At 39.0% G+C, this 26,607-nt stretch overlaps 1 protein-coding gene across 6 annotated transcripts in view; it reads left to right on the top strand.

The window, feature by feature from the left end:
• Positions 1-26,607, top strand: part of TP53BP1 (tumor protein p53 binding protein 1) — a 119,365-nt gene that overhangs the window by 41,483 nt on the left and 51,275 nt on the right. For 5 of the 6 annotated variants that reach the window (XM_012442205.3, XM_012442206.2, XM_012442208.2 and 2 more), the window contains 5 exons: positions 193-359; positions 1,917-2,046; positions 2,855-2,949; positions 5,943-6,148; positions 19,122-20,448. In XM_012442205.3, the coding sequence (XP_012297628.2) occupies positions 193-359; positions 1,917-2,046; positions 2,855-2,949; positions 5,943-6,148; positions 19,122-20,448 (1,925 nt within the window). The remainder of the gene's footprint in view (positions 1-192; positions 360-1,916; positions 2,047-2,854; positions 2,950-5,942; positions 6,149-19,121; positions 20,449-26,607) is intronic. The other variant, XM_012442207.2, reaches the window with a different exon arrangement.

Below are 26,607 nucleotides of genomic sequence, written 5' to 3'. Positions count from 1 at the left end.
TTGAAATGGGCTGAGGACTTTGTGTCACTACAAAGAGTAGTTTACTTCCTTTTTAGTAGATAATTATATAGATTAGAGCCGTTGGAATTTTTGAAATTATTAAAGAAAAACAAAACAGGAAAAGCTTTTTAGTTAAAAGATGAAATCATTTGAACTTAGCAACTTTTTCTCCTGGTGATATGAATTTCCTAGGTCAGAGGACATGCCTTTTAGCCCCAAAGTGTCTCTTGCTGCTGTGGAAACAAAAGAACAGATGTCTGCACAAGAACTTATGGAATGTGGACTGCAGATTCAGAAGTCACCAGAACCTGAGGTTTTGTCAACTCAGGAAGACTTGTTTGACCAGAGCAATAAAACAGGTACCAAGAGTGATTTGTTGTTACAGCTATTCTACAAAGATCTAAACTTTTATTTTAGTCTGAGGCTACTGGTTAAGTATAAAGCATTGTATAGGTTTGCAGACTTGTTTCCTTCCATAGAAGGAAAATACATTTCTAGTTAATTAGTGAGAAGGGCTTTTTGGGAATAATTTCCATTCAATATTTTGACATGATTTTCTCTCTTTTGGAAATGAGATACTGAAGAATAGCGAATGCAGTAACTTTAGTATTACGGATATTAACTATTTTCTTTTAAAATGGCTAGTACGTCTTCAAATCTTAAATATGATCATTACGCTTAGGTTTTTCATATTCATCTGGGTAACAGTTTACTAACTTAATCTGTTTATTAGTTCATCTGACACAGATAGGAAGTTAAAATCTAGCAGAAAGGACATAAAACTTAAAAGAATTTAATTTGTTTCACACTTCTTTAGCCTCTACCAATCTTTCATTCCACAGCCTCAGAGAGCCAGAAAGCCTGAGTTAATGACCAGAAAAATACATTATGTTGGTTGTAAGGAGGGAAAGGAAGAAGGCTATATTCCTTTACTATGTTGTGTTGTAGGTTGCTGTGCAAGACATTCAGAGGGTCACCAAGAAACCTTTATTGGTGTCTTACTAAAGTTGTAAGGTTTTATTTAAGCAATTATTTTATACTGGGATTGATACAGTTGATACTCCGTCTATTGCTAAGGGGAAGGGACCAATAGGAGACTCTTCACAGTATAAATCAGTAATGGGTGGTCATAAATTCTGTTACTAATGCATTAGTCTTTTCTATTTCATTTGAGGAGGCCCAATTCATGAAAACTGCTGCATTTATAACATCAGGTGTCATGTGCATTGTTTTGACTTCTCACATCTGTATCATGGCATGAGCTTGACTTGACCTGAGGAAGACCTTGGAATAAAAGGCTTGTTTGCTATTTTTTAATAGAGGCATCCCAAGAAAGAAGAGCAGCTAAGCAGAAGTATAAAGATTTTGGCTTTTTAAAAAAAATTAATTTTTTTTTTGAGATGGAGTCTCACTCTGTCACCCTACCAGGTTCAAGCAGTTCTGCCTCAGTCTCCCAAGTAGCTGGGATTATAGGCATCTGCCACCATGCCTGGCTAATTTTTGTATTTTTAGTAGAGACAGGGCTTCACCAAGTTGGCCAGTCCAGGTCTTGAACTTCTGACCTCATGTGATCCACCCGCCTCAGCCTCCCAATGTGCTGGGATTACAGACGTGAGCCAACACGCCCGGCCGGGATTCTGGCTTTTAATCTCTAAGCTTAGATCATGACAGAAAGTACTAAGGAACTCTTTATCAATTCTTTATTCAGGAAGCACATGTGGGGATGGTGGTTAATGTTCACTCAAGATTTGGGCCATTGTGGTATTCCATTAGTTGTAGTATAATTAGAAAACAATTTTTGCCCTTTTGGAACATGGTTGGAAATTTGGATATTACTCTTTGTAGTACTGAATGGTTTTTGGCAGCTCAGTACTGTCAATCTGAGAAGTAAATGCAACTGAATTTCTTTTTTTCAGTAGCTTCTGATGGTTACTCTACTCCTTCAAGGGAGGAAGGTGGGTGTTCTTTGGCTTCTACACCTGCCACCACTCTTCATCTCCTGCAGCTCTCTGGTCAGCGGTCCCTTGTTCAGGAGAGTCTTTCCACGTAAGTAAGCCTAAAATAGCTTATGCCAAGGCAATATGTGCCTGAGCGTCTTAGGCTAAGGCTGAAAGAGCTAAAATTGCCTGGTACTCTAGAATTCTTTTTGAAATTAAAAGGTAGAACCTAGGCTTTAGAGCTTTGGGGATGAGAACATAGTAAACTGTTGAAGGCAGGTAAATCTGTTTTCCCATTTGAAAATTTTGTAATAGTAGCGCAAAGGTTTGACTAAGAAAGAAAAGGCACAGTTATTTAGAAAATGTTATACCTCCAAAACAAGCATTCTGCTCCTTTGTTTTACTTGCAGTTCTTCTCATTTAATAGCAGAGGGTGGAGAATAGGTTGTTATAGTTGATAGTAGTTGGATTTCTTTATCTCTGTGTTAGGGCAAAGAGGTGTCCTTGTTTTTTTGTTTGTTTGTTTAGTTTTAGCTTTGTTTTCTAATGAAAATATCCGTGGTCTGTCTGTTAGGCAAAAAATGGAATAATTTTTTTATGTCTTTAATCTGCAAATTTATTTATTTCCTAGCACTGCTCATTTTCTTTTCAGTCATGATGTCCTTGTGTCTGATCATTCAGTTTTCCCTTGCTCTCTTTTTGAAAAAGTTCTTATTTTAGAATAGAAATATCTGGTGTGGGAAATAGTTATTGAAGTATTTGTGGTTCTTCCGCCAGCCTCGCTGTTTGGGAGAAGTGCTGATAAGTATTTATCTGAATGCCTTAGATATTTTTTCCTATTAAAAAGTAAAAACAAATACAGAAATGCAAAACTGTGGCTATGGTAAAATAACCTGTGATTCTCTCTTTATATAAAGGAATTCCTCAGATCTTGTTGCTCCTTCCCCTGATGCTTTCCGATCTACTCCTTTTATCGTTCCTAGCAGTCCCACAGAGCAAGAAGGGAGACAAGGTGAGCTCTCTTGATCTGTCTGTTGATCTCAGATTAGAATAGGAGCAACACTTCTTCTGCCTTGCAAAATGTACTGTTTCTTTGTACTTTAGAATGCTTGTGACCCACACAATTCAGTAGGACTCATGTCTGCCTAACCTTTAGGGATATGGCCTATTGTAAAGTGCTGTCCTCAGTTCTTTGTTCTTCTTTCTTTCTTTTTTTTGTCTAACCCCATCCCCCATTCTTTACTTTTCTAGTACTAATTCTGTTGAGATTTCTGTGTATTGTTGACTCAATTTTTAAAAAGGCTCTGGAGGAAGAATTTTTGTTTTTAAAGTTGACTTAAATGAGTTAGTATGGGGAAAAACTGGGCTTATTACTAATGGCCTAGTTGTTTCTAGCAGCATGTAAACATATTTTTGGTAAGAAGGAACCAACAGTTGTTTCTTGTGGTCCTTATAGGTTATTTTTGCTATTATTAAAATAGTTTTAGCATAAGAGTGATTAAGAGTAGGTGGTAAAAATTTTAACTTCATTCATTTACTCCTTTGAAGACTTAGAGATTTTATATTACTTTATTTGCAAGAAAGCTTTCCTTTTTACTTACCTAATTTATCTCATTATTTAAGCTTCTTTTGCTCTGCCCTAGTCTCCTATCCAGTCATTGAAGATGTTTCTAAATTTCTATGATTCCTACAAAACTTTTTCTAACAAATTCCTGATTTTCATCTTTTCCCTCTTTCATATATAAGTAATAATATAATAGTTTTATTTTTATTTATTGAGCACTTAGTATATGCAAGGCATTGTTCTAGGTGCATTTATGTGGTTTTTCTCATTGAATCCTCACAGACATCCTAAGAAGGAGGTGTTATTTTTTATCCCCATTTTACAGATGAGGAAATGGAGGCATAGAAAGATTTTGCAACTAATGAGATGTAGAAGCAGATTTGAACTCAGGCAACTGCCTCCAGAACCTGTCCCATTATCTGTCATGTATATGCCTCCTGTTATATCCTTTCTCTGTTCTTGAATAATGTAAAACATAGACATATTTAACAGGTTTTCACATGTAATTTATCAGTGATAGAATTTGACCTTAGACCTTCTTCTGCTACAAAGTTTGTCTCTGGCTGTTTTCTTAAAATGTTTGGTAGGTATCCAAATGGACTAATACTAATCTAAGCATAATATGATTAGCATAACATGATTAGGTGAATTAATTCTGTAAAAACCCTGGTAATACAAGTTAAGTTTGGTTAATTCTTAGAACAGTTCCTTTTCTGTAGTGTGAACATTGAAAAAATATAAAAATAATTATATTAAATATGCTTTCTCAGGCTGAGGGCAGTGGCTCACGCCTGTAATCCCAGCACTTTGGGAGGCCAAGGTGGGCAGATCACCTGCGGTCAGGAGTTCGAGACCAGCCTGGCCACCATGGTGAAACCCTATCTCTACTAAAAATACAAAAAAACTAGCTGGACATGGTGATGGGCACCTGTAATCCCAGCTACTCAGGAGGCTGAGGTGGGAGAATCAGTTGGACCCAGGAGGTGGAGGTTGCAGTGAGCCAAGTTCCCACCACTGCACTCTAGCCTGGGCAACAGAGTGAGACCCTGTCTCAAAAAAAAAAAAAAAAAGCTTTCTCCCTCATTGTAAACAATTAATATTTATTGTAGAAAGTTTGTTAAGTATATAGGAAATTAATGAAAATAAAAATCACCTGTGGTACTATAAGCCTGCTATAGTTACAACTAATATCGTTGGATATATTTCAGTTTTCAGTGCATAAATATAAACTATTTTTACATAATTGGCATCATTTATATGACTCAGATTTCTTTTTCTATGTAACAGTATATTTTCCCTTGTCAGTTATATTTTAGATTTAATGCAGCTGCTTAATATGTGCATCAGTGTTTGTGAAACTATATGTGCCTTTTGTATTTGTTTTTTTTTTTGTTTTTTTTTTTTTGCTTTTCTCTTAGATTATTAACCTAAAGCCTTTTTTATATGAGTTCCTATAAGCAGGTTTTCAATGTGCTTTGTCATGGCCAGAAAGTTCAAAAGGTACAATAAAAATACTTAGCACAGCTGTGGTAGTATATTAAAGGCCTGTAGCACCAGATCCCAAATTAGGTGTAGAGTGGTAAGATTGAGGCTAAGGTAAGCAGCAAGGATGGATATTGAGATTGTGGTTTGGGTAGCTGGTAGAATCAATGTGAATTATGGGGAAAAGATAAATGTTATAAGTAGTTTGTAGTGATCTAGAGGAAGCCTGGTTGGGGTCAAGTTGTAAGATAGAGGATAAAAATGATGAATCAAATACTTAGCTAGCTAGGCTGACTCCAAGCAAGGTCCTGATAGCCTACGGTGGTAGTACACTATGGGAAAGCAGTGTTTTGTGTTTTTTGTGTGTGTTCCCTCCTAATTTGTGTCAGGATTAGTGTCTTCTCTTAGTTCTTTGATAAATCAGTGCTGATTGGCATTGATAGGTTTTTTTCCTTCATCTGTATTTGTATAGGCATCCATCTCTCTGCACTTAGCAATTGTTAATGTAAATATAATGAGTTCATAAATATGAATTATAGATACTGTATTTACTTAGAGTGGTGACAAGTTCATTGTCTTTCAAGGCCCATGGTAGAATATATGATGGTTAAATTAAGTACCAGTAGTTTGGGCTTTTCTGCCTGAAATGTGAAAAACTGAGCTATAAAATCAGGAAAGGAGCCAAGTTAGTTTAATATTTCTTATGAATGGGTGGGTAGCCCCAGATGCATCAGTTTTAATCTGTACCTAAAAATAGGAGCTTGGACTGCTCTGCCAACCAAAGGAAGTATTGCTAGATTGCTAGGACCCAATATTCTATTCTGTCAGCTTTTGTGAAAATTACATCATTATTGTTTTAGAGTGAAAATTTCTGTAATGTAATTGTTCTTAGTGATGTTGGAACATGAGTAATACTGATGAGTGATATTTCTCAATTTGTTTTTCCTGTTTTAAATCAGATAAGCCAATGGACATGTCAATGTTATCTGAAGAAGGAGGAGAACCTTTTCAGAAGAAACTTCAAAGTGAACCAGTGGAGTTACAAAACCCCCCTCTCCCACCTGAGCCCACTGTATCACCACAAGCTTCAACACCAGTATCTCAGAGCACACCAATCTTCACTCCTGGGTCACTTCCTATCCCATCCCAGCCTCAGTTTTCTCATGTGAGTATTGTAAAAACAGTTGTTTCTCCTAATATATTTTTTAAAAACAGCATTATTGGGGTATAATTTACAGACCGTAAAATTCACATTTTAAATGTATAGTATTGTGATCTTTTAGTGAATTTACAGAGTTGTGGAGCTGTCATCACAAAGCAGTTTTAGAACATTTCCAGAGTCACTTAACATCTTGATTTTTTTTAATGTTTAAACTTTTTACAGTGTCTTTAAACTTTTTGAAAATGTTACTGCAAAATTGGAAAGGGACTTAAATCATTATTCTACCTTAACACAACTGTTGCTATATATATTTTGGCAGGGAGTCTCACTCTGTCGCTAGGATGGAGTGAAGTGATGCAATCTCAGCTCACTGCAACCTCTGCCTCCTGGGTTCAAGCTATTCTCCTGCCTCAGCCTATTGAGTAGCTGGGACTGTAGGTGTATGGCACCACACCCAGCTAATTTTTGTATTTTTTTTTTTTTTTTTTGAGACGGAGTTTCGCTCTTGATACCCAGGCTGGAGCGCAATGGCGCGATCTCGGCTCACCGCAATCTCCGCTTCCTGGGTTCAGGCAATTCTCCTGCCTCAGTCTCCTGAGTAGCTGGGATTACAGGCACGCGCCACTGTGCCCAACTAATTTTTTGTATTAGTAGAGACGGGGTTTCACCATGTTGACCAGGATGGTCTCGATCTCTTGACCTCGTGATCCACCCGCCTCGGCCTCCCAAAGTGCTGGGATTACAGGCTTGAGCCACCGAATTTTTGTATTTTATTAGAGACACTGTTTCACCATGTTGGCCAGGATGGTCTTGATCTTTTGACCTCATGATCTGCCTGCCTCGGCCTCCCAAAGTGCTGGGATTACAGGAATGAGCCATTGCACCCAGTCATGTTTTTTTTTTTAATACTAAATTTTTTTGCCCATGACACATCCTCAGGAGGTCCTGATGATATGTGCTCCCACATGCTTATGTTTTTTAAAAAAGATGTTTATATAGCACAATTTTAATTTTATTTTTCCATTTAACATTGTGTCATAATAATTCTCAGTGCTACATTGTCTTCACTTATCCTTTCAAAAGTTGTGTATTATTTCTCTAAATGGATGTGATCTCAGTATAGGATCATTCCTATACTTAGGGTATCAAGATGGTTTTTAGTTTTCCAATGTGTGTTTTCTTCTAAAAGGAAGGGAAAACTTAACTTTTAATTTGTATAATTTTAAATTTAAATATTTAAAGAAATGAAATACAGGTTTCATAGTGAGTTGAAAATCCTTAAATCTAAATGACTATTTTATATGTTCAATCTAAATACCTATTCTTATAAGACCTTAAGTGTGGGAATTATTGTAGTTTTATTGGGAGAGCTTATTTTACACATTTCAGTTTGCAGGTGTTGTAACAGGAGTTTATATTTAAAAGTAAAATTTGACAATGAATAGTAATGTACTGTGCCATAACTTAAGTGAGGAGAGGACAGTAGGAAGAAATAAATTGATTTGTTTTCTGGAGTTTCAAAACTTGTTTTGTTGAAGGACTTCATTTTATGCAGTTCATTAGAAGCAGTTTGGTGGCATTGTTAAGAATGAGGACTCTAGAGTCAGAACTTCCTGGACTCACTCCTGGCTCTTTCATTACTACCTTTTTGACCAATTGAAATTGAATCTTAGTTTGCTTATCAGTCAAATGGTGAGGATATCGATACTGTCTACCTCATAGGATAGTTATGAAGATTGCGTTAATATGTATAAAATGCCTAGAATAGTGCCTTGCACTTGATAAATGCTACATAAGGGTAGCTGTTGCTGACAGTGAAAGGGTTGAAAACAAGGTTACCTATAGGTAAAACGGATGTTCAAACCACACATCATTTTCTTTAGCTTTTTTCTTTATCGTTGTTAATTGAATCAGGATCTTGGTCTGTTGCCCAAGCTGGAGTGCAGTGGCGAGCCTTGACTTTCCAGTCTCAAGTGATCCTCCCACCCCAGCCTCCCAAGTAGCTGGAACTACAGGCATGTGCCACCATGCCCAACTAATTTCTTAATTTTTCTTATAGAGATGGGGTCTCACTGTGTTGCCAGGGTTGTTCTCAAACTCTTGAGCTCAAGCAATCCTACTGTCCCAGCTTCCCAGTGTATTGAGATTATAGGTGTGGGTTACCATGCCTGGCCTTCTTTAGCTTTTATTTGTCTAAGTTATATGTGAATGTAGCTGGGTGTGGTGGGCATGCCTATAATCTCAGCTGCTCAGGAGATTGAGATAGGAGGAGCATTTGGACCTAGGAGTTTGAGAACAGCTTGGGCAAAATAGCAAGACCCCAATCTCAAAAAAAAAAAAAAATTATAAATTAACATATATAGTTCAGAAGAGATAACAGAATTTAAGGATGAGCTAGGCTGGGTGCAGTGGTTCACACCTATAATCCCAGCACTTTGAGAGGCCAAGACAGGCAGATCACTTGAGGCCAGGAGTTTGAGAGCAGCCTGGCCAGCACAGTGAAACCCAGTATCTACCAAAAAATACAAAAATTAGCCAGGCATGGCGGCATGCACCTGTAGTACTAGCTACTTAGAAGGCTGAGGCAGGAGAAGCGCTTGAACCCAGGAAGTGGAGGTTACAGTGAGCTGAGATCATTCCACTGCACTGCACTGCAGCCTGGATGACAGAGTGAGACCCTGTCTCAAAAAAAATAAAGAAAGAATTTAAGGATGAGCTATAAGCACTGACGCAGAGCACTGAGAAGAATTTTCCAGCACTAATTTAAAGAGAATGGTTATCAGATGTTTATCAGTGACCAAACAAGACTTTTATGGTCTTTGGAAAGGTGTTCCTACCCTTGGTGGGTGTGGACATAATGTCTGGCCACAAAGGGAGAATGGATGTTTTGAAAAACAAGGTACTATTGAAGGAATCGCTCTGTTTGCAACATTTACCAAAGACTTTCAGAAACAGCTAAAAAACCAGCAATGAAAATTTGAGACAAATGAGTGATTCTGAACATACTTCAGAGATTCTTGGAACCTAAGATGACTCTAGTCAGGTTTCTTTGAACTCATATTTTCTAAGATGCCTAAGCCAGCCAGTGCAGTCCATGCCTCTTAAAAAGTCTTCTCAAGAATACCAAAGCCGAGTGCGGTGGCCCACGCCTGTAATCCCAGGACTTCGGGAGGCCAAGGCAGGTGGATCATGAGGTCAGGAGTTCAAGACCAGCCTGACCAAGATGGTGAAACCCTGTCTCTATTGAAAATAGAAAAATTAGCTGTGCGTGGTGGCAGGCACCTGTAATCCAACTACTCAGGAGACTGAGGCAGGAGAATTGCTTGAACCCGGAAGGTGCGCCACTGCACTCCAGCCTGAGTGACAGAGCGAGACTGTCTCAAAAACAAAACAAAACGAAACAAAAAAAACAAAAAAAGAATACCTTTAGTAGGCCAGGCACAGTCTCCCACACCTCATAATCCCAGCACTTTGGGAGGCTAAGCCAGGAGGATCACATGAGCCCAAGAGTTTGAGAACAGCTTGGGCAACATAATGAGACCTTGTCTCTACAAATAGTCAAAAATTGGCTGGGAGTGGTGATATGTGCCTATAGTCTCAGCTACTCTGGAGGCTGAGGCTGGAGAATTGCTTGAGTCCAGGAAGTTGAGGCTGCAGTGAGCAGTGATCATGCCATAGCACTCAGTTTGAGCAACAGAGTGAGACCTTGTCTCAAAAGAAAAAAAAAATACCTTTTCAACATAGCTTTTAAGTTAAAGGTTTGATTTTACTTAAGCATTTGTAAAAGCCAAAAATAAGACAGTTAAAACAAGGCCTCTTCCTACCCAAAGATAACTACTTTTGGTTCTTTATGCTTTTTCTTTTGGTATAATGCTACATAGCATGATTATATTTTTTGTTCTTAGGTGCAGGGTCTTGCCCTGTTGCCCAGACTGGAGTGCAGTGGAGCAGTCACAGCTCACTGTCACCTTGAACTCCTGTGCTCAAGCCATCCTCCCACCTCAGCCTCCTGAGTAGCTAGGACTGCTGGCACACACTACCACACATGGCTAATTAAAAGTTTTTTGTAGAGCTAGGACCTCACTCTGTTGCCCAGGGTGGTCTTGAACTCCTGGGTTCAAGCAGACCTCCTGCCTCAGCCTCCCAAAATGCTGGGATCGCAGGTGTGGACTACCGTGCCCAGTCTATTTTCATAAAAAAATTTTAGCCATTTTCCAAGTATAGTTATATCTTAATTTGGTTTAGATCATTACTGAGTTTATTATCATATGATACTATGTAATGATATTAGATCATTACTGAGTTTAATATCACTATGATATTACTTTATTACTATGTAAACAATTACAGCAGAGCCTATGACATTATTATTTTTTCATGTTTGTATAATTTATGTTCTCTAAAATTGTAAATGTCTTTATTTGTTTAGTTTTCTTTGACTCTCATTAAATCAACCCTAGACTCTCCACCAATTGTCAGAAACTTCTTTCAGGATGTTGAGGAGACTTAGACTTTCTGTTTCATTTTTTTTGTAGAAACCACTTTTGGACCCTCCTGATTTCTAATCTGTACTGTTCCCTTCTGTGCTTAGTGCATAACTGTTACCTCCCTTCACTGTCGTTCTTGGAGATTCTACTTGCTTGTCTTTGTTGGTTACCTCTTGAGCTTCATGTCTTCTTGCTTGGTTTACTCCTTCATTTTGATGGGGGACATTGTTTAGTAACCTTTATTCTGCTGTCACATATTCTGCTATCACACTTGATTTGTAGTTTACAGGAGTATAGAGTTCTAGATTGGAAATAATTTTCCTTTAAAGATTTTGAAGGCATTGCTCTATTTTCTTTCAACTTCCAGTGCTGCTGTTGAGAAGTGTGAGGCCAAGCCAGCCGTGGTGGCTAATGCCTGTAATCTTAGCATTTTGGGAGGCTGAAGTGGGAGGAGCACTTGAGGCCAGGAGTTTGAGACCAGCCTGGGCAACATGGCCAGACCCTGTTTCTGCCAAAAAAAACAAAAACGAAACCAAAATAACAACAAAAAACAAAACAGTGTGAAGGCAGTCTGATCTTGACTTTTAATAGGTGATCTGTTTTTTCTTTACTGGAATCTTGCATGATTTTCTCTTTGATTCCAGTGTTCTGAAATTTCCAGACCTTTGGGATAGGTCTATTTTCATTCATTGTATAGGGTACTTGGTAGGCCCTCTCAATTTAGAAACTCAGGTCCTTCCATTCAAATAAATTTATTTCTTTAATTTTTTCCCTTTGTTTTGTCTGTTCTCTTTTTTTTTTAATGGACTATCCGTTGTTTGGATGTTGAAACTCCTGTAATAGTCTTCTAATTTTATGTTGTCTCCTACTTTCAATCATCTCTCTCTCTTTTTGTTCAACTTTCTGGCTGATTTATTCAATCATTAAACAGTGGCTATATTGTGATGTAATTCACATACCATTCAGTTTACCCATTTAAAGTGCACAATCCAATGTTTTTTTAAAATATATGCACAGAGTTGTGCAACCATCACCATGATCTAATTTTAGAATAGTTTCATCACCTTCCCAAAACTCATGCCCAATAACACTCATATTTCTTTTGGCCCTTAGAGACCACCAGTCACTTTCTGTCTCTATAGATTTGCTCATTCTGGACATTTCATATAAATGGAATTATAAAATATATAGCCTTTGTGAATGACTTCTTTCATTTAGCATAACATTTTCAAGGCTCACCTATGTTGTAGCATGTATCAGATTTTCATTCATTTTTTTTCTGTTGATCTATACTTGTCTATAAAAAATACAAAGAAAAAAAGAATTTCATTCCTTTTTATTGCTGAATAATACCATTGTGTTTATATATACCATAGTTACTCATTGATTCATCAACTGATGGACATTTGGGTTGTTTCCCCTTTTGGCTGTTGTAAATAATGCTGCTATGTACAGTTATGGACAAGTTTGTATGTAAACATGGTTTTATTTCTCTTATGTGTACCTACAGGTGCAACTGCCCAGTTCAACTATTTTTAATTCTTCTCTTAGTTGCTAATTTCTACTCTTGGGTTTTTAATTTCTAAATTTTTTTTTCAGAATATAATATATATATATATTTTAATAGCATTTGTCTTACTTTATGGATATGCTGTCTTATCTCTGTAACAATATTAATAACAGTTTTCTCCTCTCTGGAATAGTCATTATTTCTTCCAGATGGGCTTTAGTTTTGTTTGTTCTGATCTCTTTCAAATTAGAAGCTTTCTTCAGATGTCTGGTAATCTTTGATTATTTGCTGACGTTCAAGAGTGAAATATCAGAAAGATGATTGATAGTTCTGAGCTGGTGGTTGGGTCTTGTTGTTTTTGAAATTTGCTATAATGTGATCTGCTGGGACATTTTATTGGGAGTCCCATAATGTCAGTATCATGATTTATCTTGGTCTGGTCAGATGGCCTAGGAGAATGTCTCATCTTCTGTTTACAGGGTACAGACCTGGCTACCAATGTACTAGAAATCTGTTAATGGAAGAAGGCTTTGGGTGGGAGGGGGTTGGGAGGCAGGTGCAGGTTTCATTCAATATATAGATTTTCATTTAATCTCCCTATTTTCAGTATTGTATTTCCTGATAACCATGCCTCTTGTCTGCCAGTCCTGGGACAGTTGATTTTACTCTCTCCAGGGCAGAGGAGGGGCAGGGTGAGGATATAGGAGTTGAACTGTGGTATGACTGGTTGTTTCTTGGCTTTCTCCACTGCTGGCATAGGAATTCAACTTTCACTCTTCGGCTAAATAGATTACCTTTTCCAGAATTTTTTTGCAGTTATCTTTTCTTCTGTTCTCTTTTTCTCAAAATTTTGTGCTTAAGAAAAATCTCTTCACCATTACTTAATGGGATTTCTGAATATGTGTATATTCAGTCCTCCAGTTTTATTAAGTTCTCTACTTTTTTCATCATATATCAAACTTGTACATATTATTCTTAATGGGTAACCCTTGTACATCTGTTATTTCTTTTGTCTCTTGGTTACTGGAGTCCAAATCAACTTAAGTTTGATGTTGTGAGATTTAAATATGTGTAAAGAGATTATTACTATTCAAGAGAAAATTGGGATAAAGGAAATTTTGTTGATTTTTTTTTTCTTTCTTTCCTAAAAAATGTGTTAGTCGCCTAGCCTCTTTGACCCCCAGGATATGAGGGAAGGGAAGAGGATGAGTAGAACATAGTTTGATAGTTAACATTTTTCTCATTCTTGATATATGTATTAATTTTGGTGAGGACAATCAGACAAATGTTTTCAAACAAGAATAGTGGTGGTGGTGACACAACATTGTAAATGCAGTAAATGCCACGGAATTATTTAATTTAATTAATTTATTTATTTTCTGAGATGGAGTCTTGCTCTGTTGCTGAGGCTGGAGTGCAGTGGCATGATTTCGGCTCACTGCAACTTGCGCCTCATGAGTTCAAGCGATTCTCCTGCCTCAGTCCCCTAAGTAGCTGGGACGACAAGTGCACGCCACTACACCCGGCTAATTTTTTTATTTTTTAGTAGAGATGGAGTTTCACCATGTTGGCTAGGCTGGTCTCAAACTTCTGACCTCAAGTCATCTGCCTGCCTTGGCCTCCCAAAATGCTGGGATTACAGGTGTGAGCTACCGTGCCCAGCCTGAAAGGTTTAGTTTAAAATAGGTTAATTTTATGTTGTGAGTTTCATTTAAAAAAGGGTATTCATAACTTTACATTAGTGATGTTTTATCTATGAGCTTTTGTAAAATGAGTTATTTTTTTACAACAAGGGAAAAAATACATATATCTTGCAGAAGAGGTGGTCATGCATGGTGGCTTACACCTGTAATCCCAGTGCTTTGGGATGCCAAGGTGGGAGGATAACTTGAGCCAGGAGTGTGACAGCAGCCAGGAAAACATAGTGAGACCCCCTTCTCTACCCACCCCTACAAAAGATTAGCTGGGTATGATGATGTGTGCCTGTAGCCTCAGCTCCTGGTGCAGGGGTAGGAGTCAGAGGGGGAAGGATTGCTTGCGTTCAGGAGTCTGAAGCTGCAGTGAACTATGATTGCACTTCTGCACTCTAGCCTGGATGACAAAGCAAGACCCCATCTTGAAAAAAAGAAAAAGAAAAAATAAGATCATTAGTAATCCTATCTCAGAAATAACTACTTTCAGCTTTTTTGTTTGTTTGTTTCTTTGAGTCAGAGTCTTGCTCTGTTCCCTGGTCTGGAGTGCAATGGTGTGATCTCAGCTCACTGCAGCCTCCGCCTCCTGGGTTCCAGTGATTCTCCTGCCTCAACCTCCTGAGTAGCTGGCATTACAGGCACCTGCCACCACGCCTGGCTAGTTTTTTTGTTTTTAGTAGAAATGGGGTTTCACCATGTTGGTAAGGCTGGTCTCGAACTCCTGACCTCAGGTGATCTAACTGCCTCAGCTTCCCAAAGTGCTGGGATTACAGCCATCATGCCTGGCCAACTCTTAGCTTTTTTGGATATATGTTTATTAACTAAAATTACATGAAGATTACATATTATAAAAATGTATAAAAAGACTGTAATGGCCAGGTGTGTGGCTCATGCTTATAATCCTAGCCCTTTGGGAGGCCGAGGTGGATGGATCACTTGAGGTCAGGAGTTTGAGACCAGCCTGACCAACATGGTGAAACCCCATCTCCACTAAAAAGTACAAAAATTAGCTAGGCATGGTGACAGGCGCCTGTCATCCCAGTTACTACAGAGGCTGAGGCAGGAAAATCATTTGAACCTGGGAGGCAGAAGTTGCGGTGAGCAGAGATGGTGCCACTGCAGTTCAGCCTAGTGACAGAATGAGACTCTGTCTCAAAAAAAAAAAAAAAGACTATAATATATACCCGCATAATATTTTACTAAAATAGAAACTTCTTGCTATAGCCTGAATGTTTTTTGTTCTTTTAGTATTCTTCTGCAGTATAGGTTTATGTAGACACAAAATATTCTATCATGTGATATAATACAATTTAAAAATGATTGTCCTGGCTGGATGAGGTAGCTCATGCCTGTAATCCCAGTGCTCTGGGAGTTGGAGGTGGGCAGATCACTTGAACCCAGGAGTTCGAGATCAGCCTGGGCAACATGGCAAAACCTCATTTCTACAAAAAGTACTAAAAAATTAGGTGAGGTGGTGTGTGCCTGTAGTCCCAACTACTCAGGAGGCTGAGGTAGGAGAATCACTTGAGCCTAGGAGGTCGAGACTGCAATGAGCCATGATGGCACCACTGCACTCCAGCCTGGGCAACAGAACAAAGCCCTATCTCAAAAAAAAAAAAAAATATATATATATATATATCTCTCCATAACAATTTAAGATATTTCATATTGTTTTCTAAGTTATAATAAAACAGTGAACCACTTTGTAGCTAAATATCAGTGTGCTTTTATTGATTAATTTCAAGGAAATGGAATTATTGGGTTATGGGTATATAGGATTTCAGGGCTGTTGTGTTTTGCTAAATTGCCATTTAGAAATGTTGAACCACTTTTTTTTTTTTTTTCCTTTTGAGACAGAGTTTCACTTTGTTGTACAGGCTGGAGTACAGTGGCATAATCGCTACTCACTGCAGCCTTGGCCTTCCAGGCTCCCAAGTAGTGTGACCACAGACGTGTGCCACCACACTCAGCTAATTTTTTTTTTGTTTGTTTTTGGTAGAGACAGGGTCTCACTTTGTTGCCAAGGCTTGTCTCAAACTCCTCAGCTCAAGTAATCCTCCTGTCTCAGCCTTCCAAAGTGTTCGGATTATAAATTTGAGCCACTGCACCCAGCCTGAACCAATTTATACTCAGTCATATGTCAGAGTATATGAACAGATTTAAACAATCTGATAGGATAAACAGTAGTACCAGACATTGATTATACCAGAAGTTAAGGAATATATAGAATGCTTGTCTACCCATTTGATTCCTCATTCCCTTAAAAATCATAGGAAAAAAACCTGGGCATGGTAGCTCATGCCTGTAATCCTAGCACTTTGGGAAGCTTGAGCCCAGGATTTTGAAACAAGCGTGGGCAACAAAGTGAGACCAACTCTGCAAAAAATACAAAAATTAGCTGGCTCTGGTTGTGTGCACCTGTAGTCCCAGCTACTTGGGAGGCTGAGGTGAGAGGATCAATTGAGTCCAAGATGTCAAGGCTGCAGTAAGCTGTGATCAAGCCACTGCACTCCATCCTGGGTGAAAGAGCAAGATCCTGTCTCAAAACTAAACAAAACAAAACATAAGAAATGAATGCCTGACCATCTGTGTCTGGAGTTTTACATCATTTGCATTAGACAAAATGACACACTAAATGTAAATTCTTATGTAAAAACAACTAAGCTTTGTATTAATTTTTTAAAAAAAATTGAAGTATTGCTTACATAAAATAAAATTGCTCTTTTACATGTATGATTTGATGAAATTTGGCCATTGTATACAGCTGTGTAACTACGACCACCATCAAAGTAGAGAACAGTTCCCTCACCCTAAAAAGTTTCCATAAGGAAACCACCTTTTGTGGTTGATCTCCCTGCTGGCCCAATATACTCCCCTCTCCCGCCCTAGGCAACCACACATCATCTTTCTGTGAGTATAGTTTTGGTATTTCAATAATTTCAAGTCTGGGCAATATAGCAATTCCCATTTCTAAAAGTCACTTTAAAAATTAGCTGTGTGTGGTGGCGCCCACCTGTATTCCAGCTGCTTGGGAGACTGAGGTGGGAGATTGCTTGAGCCCAGGAAATTGAGGCTGCAGTGAGCTGTGATCTCACCACTGCACTCCAGAGCCTGGGCGACAGAGTGAAACCTTGTAGTTAAAAAAGAAAAGAATTTAATGTAATTGTAATCAGGAAGTATGTATATGGTCTTCTCTATTTGAGCTCTGTTACTTAGCATATTTTTGAGATTTGCTTGTATTGTACTTAGTAATATTTTATTCCATTTATATTGTTGGATAGTTTTCCATAATATGTGTATCTACAATTTGTTTATTCATCAATTGATAGACATTTGGTTCTAGTTTTTGGTTATTTTGAATAATCTATTCAATAATAACTAATATATGACATATGAATGAATATATGAATCATTTCCTATGAATTTATGAATAATAATCCTATGATCATTTGCATGCACATCTTTTTTTTTGGAAACAGAATCTTGCTCTGTTGCCCAGGTTGGAGTGCAGGGGCATGATTTTGCCTCTCTGCAACCTTTTCCTCCTGGGTTCAAGCGATTCTCGTGCCTCTTCCTCTGGGTAGCTAGGATCACAGATGTGCACCACCACATCCAGCTAATTTTTGTATTTTTAGTCAGGACAGGGTTTCACTATGTTGGTTAGCCTGGCCTCGAGCTCCTAGCCTCAAGAGATCTGCCTACTTTGGCCTCCCAAAGTGCTGAGAATACAAATGTGAGCCACTGTGCCTGGCCAGCATGCACATGTTATAAATAATAACTCTATGATCATTTGCATGCACATCTTTCTGTGGGCACAAATTTTTATTTTTCTTAGGTAAATGCCTACAAATAGAATGCCTAGGTTATATAGTAATGAATGTTTAACTTTATGAGATACTGCCATACTGTTTTTCCAAAGTGGGTGTAACATTTTGCATTCCCAGCAGCAATGTATAAGAGTTGCAGGTGTTCCACATCCTTGCTAATCCTTGGTTTTGTGAGCCTGTTGTTTTCTCTTTTTTTGGGACAGAGCCTTGTTCTGTCACTCAGGCTAGTATGCAGTGGCACAATAATAGCTCACTGCAGTCTCGAACTCCTGGGGCTCAAATGATCCTTCTGCCTCAGCCTCTCGAGAAGTTGGGACTCTAGGGGCACAACAACATGCCTGGTTAATTCTTAAAGTTTCTGTAGACATGGAGTCTAGCCATGTTGCCCAGGCTGGTCTTGAACTCCTGGGCTCAAGCAGGTTTCCCACCTTAGCCTCCCAAAGTGCTAGGATTACTGGCATGAACCAGCACGTCTGGCTGAACCATGATGCCTGGCTGTTTTGTGAAGTAAGTTTACTTTTTTTTTTTTTTGAGACAGAATCTTGCTGTATCACACAGGCTGGAGTGCAGTGTCATAATCTCGGTTTACTGTAGTCTCTCCCCCTGGGTTCAAGTGATTCTCCTGCTTTAGCCTCCTGAGTAGCTGGGACTGCAGACTTACACCACCGTGTCTGGCTAATTTTTATATTTTTAGTAGAGATGGGGTTTCACCATGTTGGCCAAACTGGTCTGGAACTCCTGACCTCAGGTGATCCACCCACCTTGGCCTTCCAAAATGCTAAGATTACATGCGGGAGCCACTGCGCCCGGCCTATGTTAGTTGCTTTTGTTGCATATAGTGGCATTTCATTGTTATTTTAATTTGTATTTCTCTGTTGACTATTGATATTGTAAGCTTTGGATTTTATTTATTTATTTATTATTATTATTTTTTGAGATGGAGTCTCACTCTGTTATCTACGCTGGAGCGCAATGATACTAACTTGGCTCATTGCAACCTCCGCCTCTGTGGTTCAAGCCATTCTCCTGCCTCAGTCTCCTGAGTAGCTGGGATTACAGGCACGTGCCACCCTACCTGGCTAATTCTTGTATATTTAGTAGAGACAAGGTTTCGCTGTGTTGGCCAGACTGGTCTCAAACTCCTGACTTCAGGTGATCCACCTGCCTTGGCATCCCAAAATGCTAGGATAATAGGCATGAGCTACTGTGCCCAGCCACTGGGTTTTAATATCTGCTTTATGAATGCTAGCATATTTTGAAATAATGAAGTAAAATAAGTACATATTCCCACCTCATGAGAACTGAAGTGGGCTGGAGCATGTGCCACTGCTCCTGGCTATCCTGGAGTTCTTTAATTCTTGAATATTTGATATTAGAAATTTTATATGAATCCAGGGATTAGCTATAAAAGATATACGATCATCAACAAATTATGATTTGTTTCTTTTTATTCTTCCTTAGGACATATTTATTCCCTCCCCAAGTCTAGAAGAACAATCAAACGATGGGAAGAAAGATGGAGATTTGCATAGTTCATCTTTGACAGTTGAGTGTTCTAAAACTTCAGAGATTGAACCAAAGAATTCTCCTGAGGATCTTGGGCTATCTTTGACAGGGGATTCTTGCAAGTTGATGCTTTCCACAAGTGAGTATAGTCAGTCCCCAAAGATGGAGAGCCTGAGTTCTCACAGGATTGATGAAGATGGAGAAAACACACAGATTGAGGATGTTGAACCCATGTCTCCAGTTCTCAATTCTAAATTTGTTCCTGCTGAAAATGATAGTATCCTAATGAATCCAGCACAGGATGGTGAAGTACGACTGAGTCAGAATGATGACAAAACAAAGGGAGATGACACAGACACAAGGGATGACATTAGTATTTTAGCCACTGGTTGCAAGGGCAGAGAAGAAAGTGTAGCAGAAGATGTTTGTATTGATCTCACTTGTGATTCGGGGAGTCAGGCAGTTCCTTCACCAGCTACCCGATCTGAGGCACTCTCTAGTGTGTTAGATCAGGAGGAAGCTATGGAAATTAAAGAACACCATCCAGAGGAGGGGTCTTCAGGGTCTGAGGTGGAGGAAATCCCTGAGACACCTTGTGAAAGTCAAGGAGAGGAACTCAAAGAAGAAAATATGGAGAGTGTCCCATTGCACCTTTCTCTGACTGAAACTCAGTCCCAAGGGTTGTGTCTTCAAAAGGAAATCTCAAAAAAAGAATGCTCAGAAGCTATGGAAATTGAAACCAGTGTGATTAGTATTGATTCTCCTCAAAAGTTGGCAATACTTGACCAAGAATTGGAACATAAGGATCAGGAAGCTTGGGAAGAAGCTACTTCAGAGGACTCCAGTGTTGTGATTGTAGATGTGAAAGAGCCATCTCCCAGAGTTGATGTTTCTTGTGAACCTTTAGAGGGAGTGGAGAAGTGCTCAGATTCCCAGTCTTGGGAAGATGTTGCTCCAGAAATAGAACCATGTACTGAGAATAGATTAGATACCACGAAAGAAAAGAGTGTAGAATATGAAGGAGATCTGAAATCAGGGACTGCAGAAACAGAACCTGTAGAGGAAGACTCTTCACAGCCTCCCTTACCTTTGGTGAGAGCAGATGATACTCTGAGACTTGACCAGGAGGTGGAGCAGCCCCAAACTCAGGAGAGAAAAGATAATTCATTAACAGAAGACTCAAAAATGGCTAATACAAAGCAGCAAAGCTCAGGTGCAGAGGCCCAGAAGCTGGAGAAGGCCTCTGCCCATGCCTCACAAAGCTTCTGTGAAAGTTCTAGTGGTGAGTGTGATTGTAGATTATTCTGTCTCCACCTAAATTATAATTTGGAATGGAAGGTTGGCAAGAACTGCATGCTTATGTCAGGGGTGAACATTAACTTTGGTTTTTGTTTATGAACAACCAATAATAATTGGAAAATTAAATTTTCTGGATTTTTTTTTTTTTCTTTAAGACAGAGTCTCGCTTTCTTGCCCAGGCTAGAGTACAGTGGTGTGATCTCAGCTCACTGCATCTTCCACCTCCTAGTTTCAAGTGATTTCTTGTGCCTTAGCCTCCCAAGTAGCTGGGGTTACAGGCATGTGTTACTGCCCAGCTAATTTTTGTGTATTTTTAGTAGAGATGGGGTTTTGCCACGTTAGCCAGGTTAGTCTTGAACTTCTGACCTCAAGTGATCCACCTGCCTTGGGCTCCCAAAGTTCTGGGATTACAAGCATGAGCCACCGCCCCCAGCCTGGATTGCATTTTTTAATAGTTACAGTTATTTGTGTGATTAGAGATATTTGAGTTTTCAGCTTTATAACTCAGGAGTAGTTGATAAAAAATATTTAGAAATTGTACCCATCTGGTTTTTTCTACTTAGATTGTATTGTTGCTCTGTGTGTATAGATTTTGAAGTCGCCTTGAAGTAGAAGGATCTTTTTTGATTAACTCTACATGATAAAATCACATTCAGAATTCTGTTGATGAGTATCCTATCAGTGAGTTATTTCCTTTTTATGGGCATTAAGTAAAGTTTCTAAAGTTGGTTCAAAAAATAGATGGCTCTTAAACCTGAAACGGGAAAATGTATTAGTTCTTGTTCTTTATTTTATGAAATTCAGCATGAAAACAGATTACTTTCTATTTGTAGGCTGGGCACAGTGGCTCATACCTGTAATCCTAACACTTTGGGAGGCTTAGATGGGCGGATTGCCTGAGCTCAGGAGTTTGAGACCAGCCTGGGTAACATGGTGAAACCCTTCTCTACTAAAATACAAAAAATTAGCTCGACATGGTGTTACATACACCTGTAGTCCCAGCTACTTGGGAGGCTGAGGCATGAGAATCACTTGAATCTGAGAGGTGGAGATTGCAGTGAGCCGAGATCTTGCCACTGGCCTGCAGCCTGGGCAACAGAGTGAGACTCTGTCTGCAAAAAATAAAGTATTTGTATGACATTAGCTGAAAATAATTTAATCTTTGTGCATCCTTAGAGTTAGTATAATATAAAATCAAAACAAACTCTTAAGACCAAGACACAAACTTAAGAAAACAAGTTTCTAGGATGAAATGAAAAAACAGTATTTGACAAGTTTACATAAAATAGCATGAGTGACTGTATATTTTATTTTGGTTTGTCTAGAATAGTCCCTTTTTTTTTTTTTTTTTTTTTTTTGAGACAAAGTCTCTCTCTGTCGCCAAGCTGGAATGCAGTGGCATGATCTCGGCTCACCTCAACCTTAGCCTCCCAGGTTCAAGCAATTCTCTTGCCTCAGCCTCCTGAGTAGCTGGGACTACAGACACGTGCCCCAACACCAAGCTAATTTTCATATTTTTAGTAGAGATGTGGTTTAACCATGTTGGCCAGGATGGTCTTGATCTCCCGACTTCATGATCTACCCACCTCGACCTCCCAAAGTGCTGGGATTACAGGTGTGTGCCACTGTGCCTGGCCTAGAACAGTCCCATTTTATACTCATTGTCTATGTGTGGTTATTAATAGTATTTTTTTTTTTTTTAAGTCTTTAAATTGTCCCTATTGCCAGGTGTGGTGGCTCACGCCTGTAATCCCAGCATTTTGGGAGGCCAAGGCGGGTGGATCACCTGAGATCAGGAGTTGGAGACCAGCCTGGCCAACATGGTGAAGCCCTGTCTCTACTAAAAATACAAAAAATAAATCCCAGCACTTTGGGATGCCGAGGTGGGTGGATCATAAGGTCAAGAGATCGAGACCATCCAGGCCAACATGGTGAAACCCCATCTCCACTAAAAGTACAAAAATTAGCTGGGTGTGGTGGCACGCGCCTGTAGTCCAGCTACTCAGGAGGCTGAGGCAGGAGAATCGCTTGAACCCAACAGGTGGAAGTTGCAGTGAGCCGAGATTGCGCCAGTGCACTCCAGCTTGGTGACACAGTGGGACTCTGTCTCAAAAAACAAAACAAAAATACAAAAATTAGCCCAGCATGATGATGGTTGCCTGTAATCCCAACTACTCGGGAGGTTGAGGCACCAGAAACTGAGATTGTCCCATTCTACTCCAGCCTAGGCCACAGAGCGCGACTCTGCCTCAAACAAAAACAAATGTCCCTGTTTATTAGCTTTTATATTTAGTACTTTTTTCCTTTCAGAACAAGGAATGTTAGAGCTAAAAAGGAAGTGAGGGGTTATTGGATTTAGTCTCTTCTTAACGTCTTGTGGCTCATTAATGACAGAGGCGGGACTAGAACCTAGGTCTCCTAATCCCGACTGTGCTTTTTCTTCATGTAAAGCTACTTAATACAGTTTCTTTGATTCTGAAGATCTGTAGTAAGGAACAATGTGAATAATCTAAAATTCTGTAGTAGAATATTTTTGTAATTTTGTGTTTAAATACTGTTAATGACCTATGCCAACAAAGTATCAGGTCTTGTTGATTGTTTTAACGCTATTATTTTGGAGTACTTTTATTTTATTTATTTTTTTGAGACAGAGGCTTGGTTCCGTCGCCAGGCGCCAGGCTGGAGTGCAGTGGCGCAATCTCGGCTCACTGCAACCTCCACCTCCCAGGTTTAAGCAATTCTCCTGCCTCAGCCTCCCGAGTAGCTGGGACTACAGGCGCGCACTACCACGCCCAGCTAATTTTTGTATTTTTGGTAGAGATGGGGTTTCACCATGTTGGCCAGGATGGTCTTGATTTCTTGACCTTGTGATCCGCCCACCTCAGCTTCCCAAAGAGTGAGCCGCCATGCCCAGCCTCAAGTGCTTTTAAATTATATGCAAAAGAAGTTTCTAAAACTTTGAGATATTAATTCTATTTTACTAATATTCTTCATGAATTCTTGTTTACAGTGTTAATTGGCAGAGTCAGCTTTTTTTGGTCATAAACACTGCCATAGTAAAACTTATTATTTTATTAATATTATTACTATCCAGATTATTGAAAATGCTAGTGGTTTTGTGTTTACTTCATGATTTTAATTCTTGGGCAATCAATGAAAAGCAATAAAGACAGTGGTTGGAAAGATAGTATTTATGAGGAGAAGTTAAATAAAAATAATTTTAATTGTAAATTAGAACATGAAGGGAGAATAGTGTTTTGTCTTTTGGTTTTTTTGTTTGTTGGTTTGTTTATTTTCTAGCCAGGGTCTCACTATGTCACCCAGGCTGGAGTGCAGTGGCACCATCATTGGTCACCTCAGCCTTGACTTCCCAGGCTCAGGTGATCCTCCTACCTCAGCCCCCGCTTCCCACCAAGAAGCTGGGACTACAGGCGTGTACCACCATGCTTGGCTAATTTTTTGTAGAGACAGGGTTTTGCTATGTTGCCCAGGCTGGTCTTGAACTCCTGGGTTCAGGCAATCCACCCACCTTGGCCTCCCAGAGTGCTGGAATTATAGGCATGAGCCACTGTGCTCAGCTGAGAATAATAGTTTTTAACTTAGAGAATTGTATAAAATAAAGTCATTCAGAAGAGCATCGGAAAAAGAACAGAAAAATACTAGTTTGTACTTAAAAATATAGTTGTTTAGTTGCTAAATGTTGAGAGACTAACATATTTTTACTTTTTTGAAACAAAGTCTTGCTCTGTCACCCAGGCTGGAATGCAGTGGGGTGATCTCGGCTCACCGCAGCCTCCACCTCCCAGGTCCAAGCGATTCTTATGTCTCAGCTGCCTGAATAGCTGGAATTACAGGCGCCTGCCACCATGCCTGGTTAATTTTTGTATTTTTAGTAGAGTTAGGGTTTTGCCCTGTTGGACAGGCTAGTCTTGAACTCCTGGCCTCAAGTGATCTAACCACCTTGGCCTCCCAAAGTGCTGGGATTACAGGTATGATCCACTGGGCCCGGCCAAATTTAATAGTATTTTGATATGTAACCTAAATGATAGTAACCTAAAAAATAATGGTCCTTCAGTCTGAAAAGACAGAGGAAAGGTATGAATTGGGTGGGTTTTACATTTACTCATCTGCTAAAGTTAGAAGAACATTTTTTTGTTGTTAATAGAGTCATTGATTTTTTTAAAAAAGATAGAGGCCAGGCATGGTGGTGTGCACCTGTAATTCCAGCTACTCAGGAGGCTGAGGCACAAGAATCACTTGAACCTGGGAGGCGGAGGTTGGAGTGAGCTGAGATCGCACCACTGCACTCCAGCCTGCATGACAGAGCAAGACCATTGTCTCAAATAAATACATAAATAAAGCATGCTTAATTTTGAAAAACATTGAAGCAATACAAGAAAGTAGAGATTGTGAGTGGGGAGGATGTGGGGAGAGAGGGCGTTGGGAGGAAAAGAGAGAGTGAGTACAGACAGGGAGAGAGAGAATTGCTCTAAATGTCTCCATTTATAGATAACTTATCACTGTTAATAGTTTGGAGACCTCTTCAAATATCTGTCTATGGAGAGCTCCTCTCAAACCTGAAAAAAAAGTAGCAAGATGGTACTTGGAAGCCCAACCATAGTTAACATAGAACAAATATGTGGTGGGTTTATGATGTGAAAAACTGAAATGAGTGCAGTAAGTCTTTAATTAAATCCATAAGTAATAGTCTGTAATAGTTAATAATGATCAGGGAAGCTAAATATGTTTTAGGTTCTAGCTATAACCTTTATTGGCTTACTTGATAGAATGTCATCTTAATTGGCTATTAATGTCAGAGGCAGACTTGTAGGGTAGCCTGTTCATGCATGATATCACCTGATATGTAAGTTGTTACATTTTTAACTAGATGTCTTTTAATCAATTCTTAGGGGTAACCAGTTCTTTTAAGAATAAAGAAAAAAATGGGGTTAAAACTATAACAGAAAGTTGAGAGAGACCTTCTTAACCTTTACAGTTTTAAATATTGCTTTGGAGTTACTCTCTAAAGTCCTTAAAGGACATACTCCCATTCAGGTGGTTGCGAAATTGATACTGAGTTTCCTTTTGTTTCCTCATTCATAGCTTCTTTCATTGTTTGGTATGCTGACATACAACATGATAGCCCATGATTATCTGGAAAAACAAGAAGGCATTTGATAATTTAAATAATGTAGGAGTGCTGAATGTTAGAGAAAGAATGGAATATGTGGAAATTTTCATAAATTTAAAAGGATGAAATATGCCAGCAAATGTATTTTTAAAGATTTGGCAATAATTTGAGTAGATTGATTCATTTTTCAGATGAGGGAACAAAGGCATAAAAATGGGAAACATTTGGAGGACATTGAATAGAAGCTTTATGAACATGAATAATTAAAGAAAGACTGGAAACATAGGCTGCTACTAGTCAGTTGAATGCTGACTAAGAGTTAGGAATTTGTTTTCTAGTAAAAACCTGTAAGTTTTTTGACCAGGAGCTAACAAAGCCATGTTTTCTAGGAAGGCAGCTTTGGTTACAGTGTTGAGAAAGAATGGGGGTTGGGGAGAGTGAGAGACTTAGGCAGAGGAAGTGATTGATGGATTGTGGTAACCCAGGAATGAGGCATTGGAGACCAGAGGAGAGTAGTGGCAATGCTTTCCCTAGGGCTTATAAAAGTCTCAATTTTCCATTAGGTTATAGTAATGCAGTTAGATAAATGGTGCTAAAATTACTTTTCATAAGTTTTATGTAATACTGTGCAAAGGAAACCTTATTACAGGGATATATTCAGCAGTTAATGCTTGCATATTATAGTTGCATAATATAGTATGTCACATAGAAAGGTCTGCTTAAAGATTTATGCACATTTTCAGAAGTCTGGAATGTATGAGGCTTTGCAAGGTGTTTTTTCAGTTTCTGTATCTCTTCTAAGTTCTTTATTAGAGCAAGTTGCTTTCTAAGGGGCTAGCACAGAGTGAATGCTTATCTACTTGACCCATTTCTTTTTTGTAACTATGGTGGATGTCTTTGCCAGTTAGATGTCATGTTGAGGTTCTTCACTTACACTGTTTACAGTTTTGTTTTGTTTTTTTTGAGACAGTCTCACTCTGTCACCCAGGCTGTAGTGCGGTGGCACTATCT

Source organism: Aotus nancymaae, unplaced genomic scaffold, assembly GCF_030222135.1.
Source record: "Aotus nancymaae isolate 86718 unplaced genomic scaffold, 86718_ANA_hifiasm-v0.15.2.pri h1tg000062l, whole genome shotgun sequence".
NCBI lineage: Eukaryota > Metazoa > Chordata > Mammalia > Primates > Aotidae > Aotus > Aotus nancymaae.
Note: the sequence above shows the minus strand (reverse complement) of the source record. Positions and strands in the feature narration are given on the sequence as shown.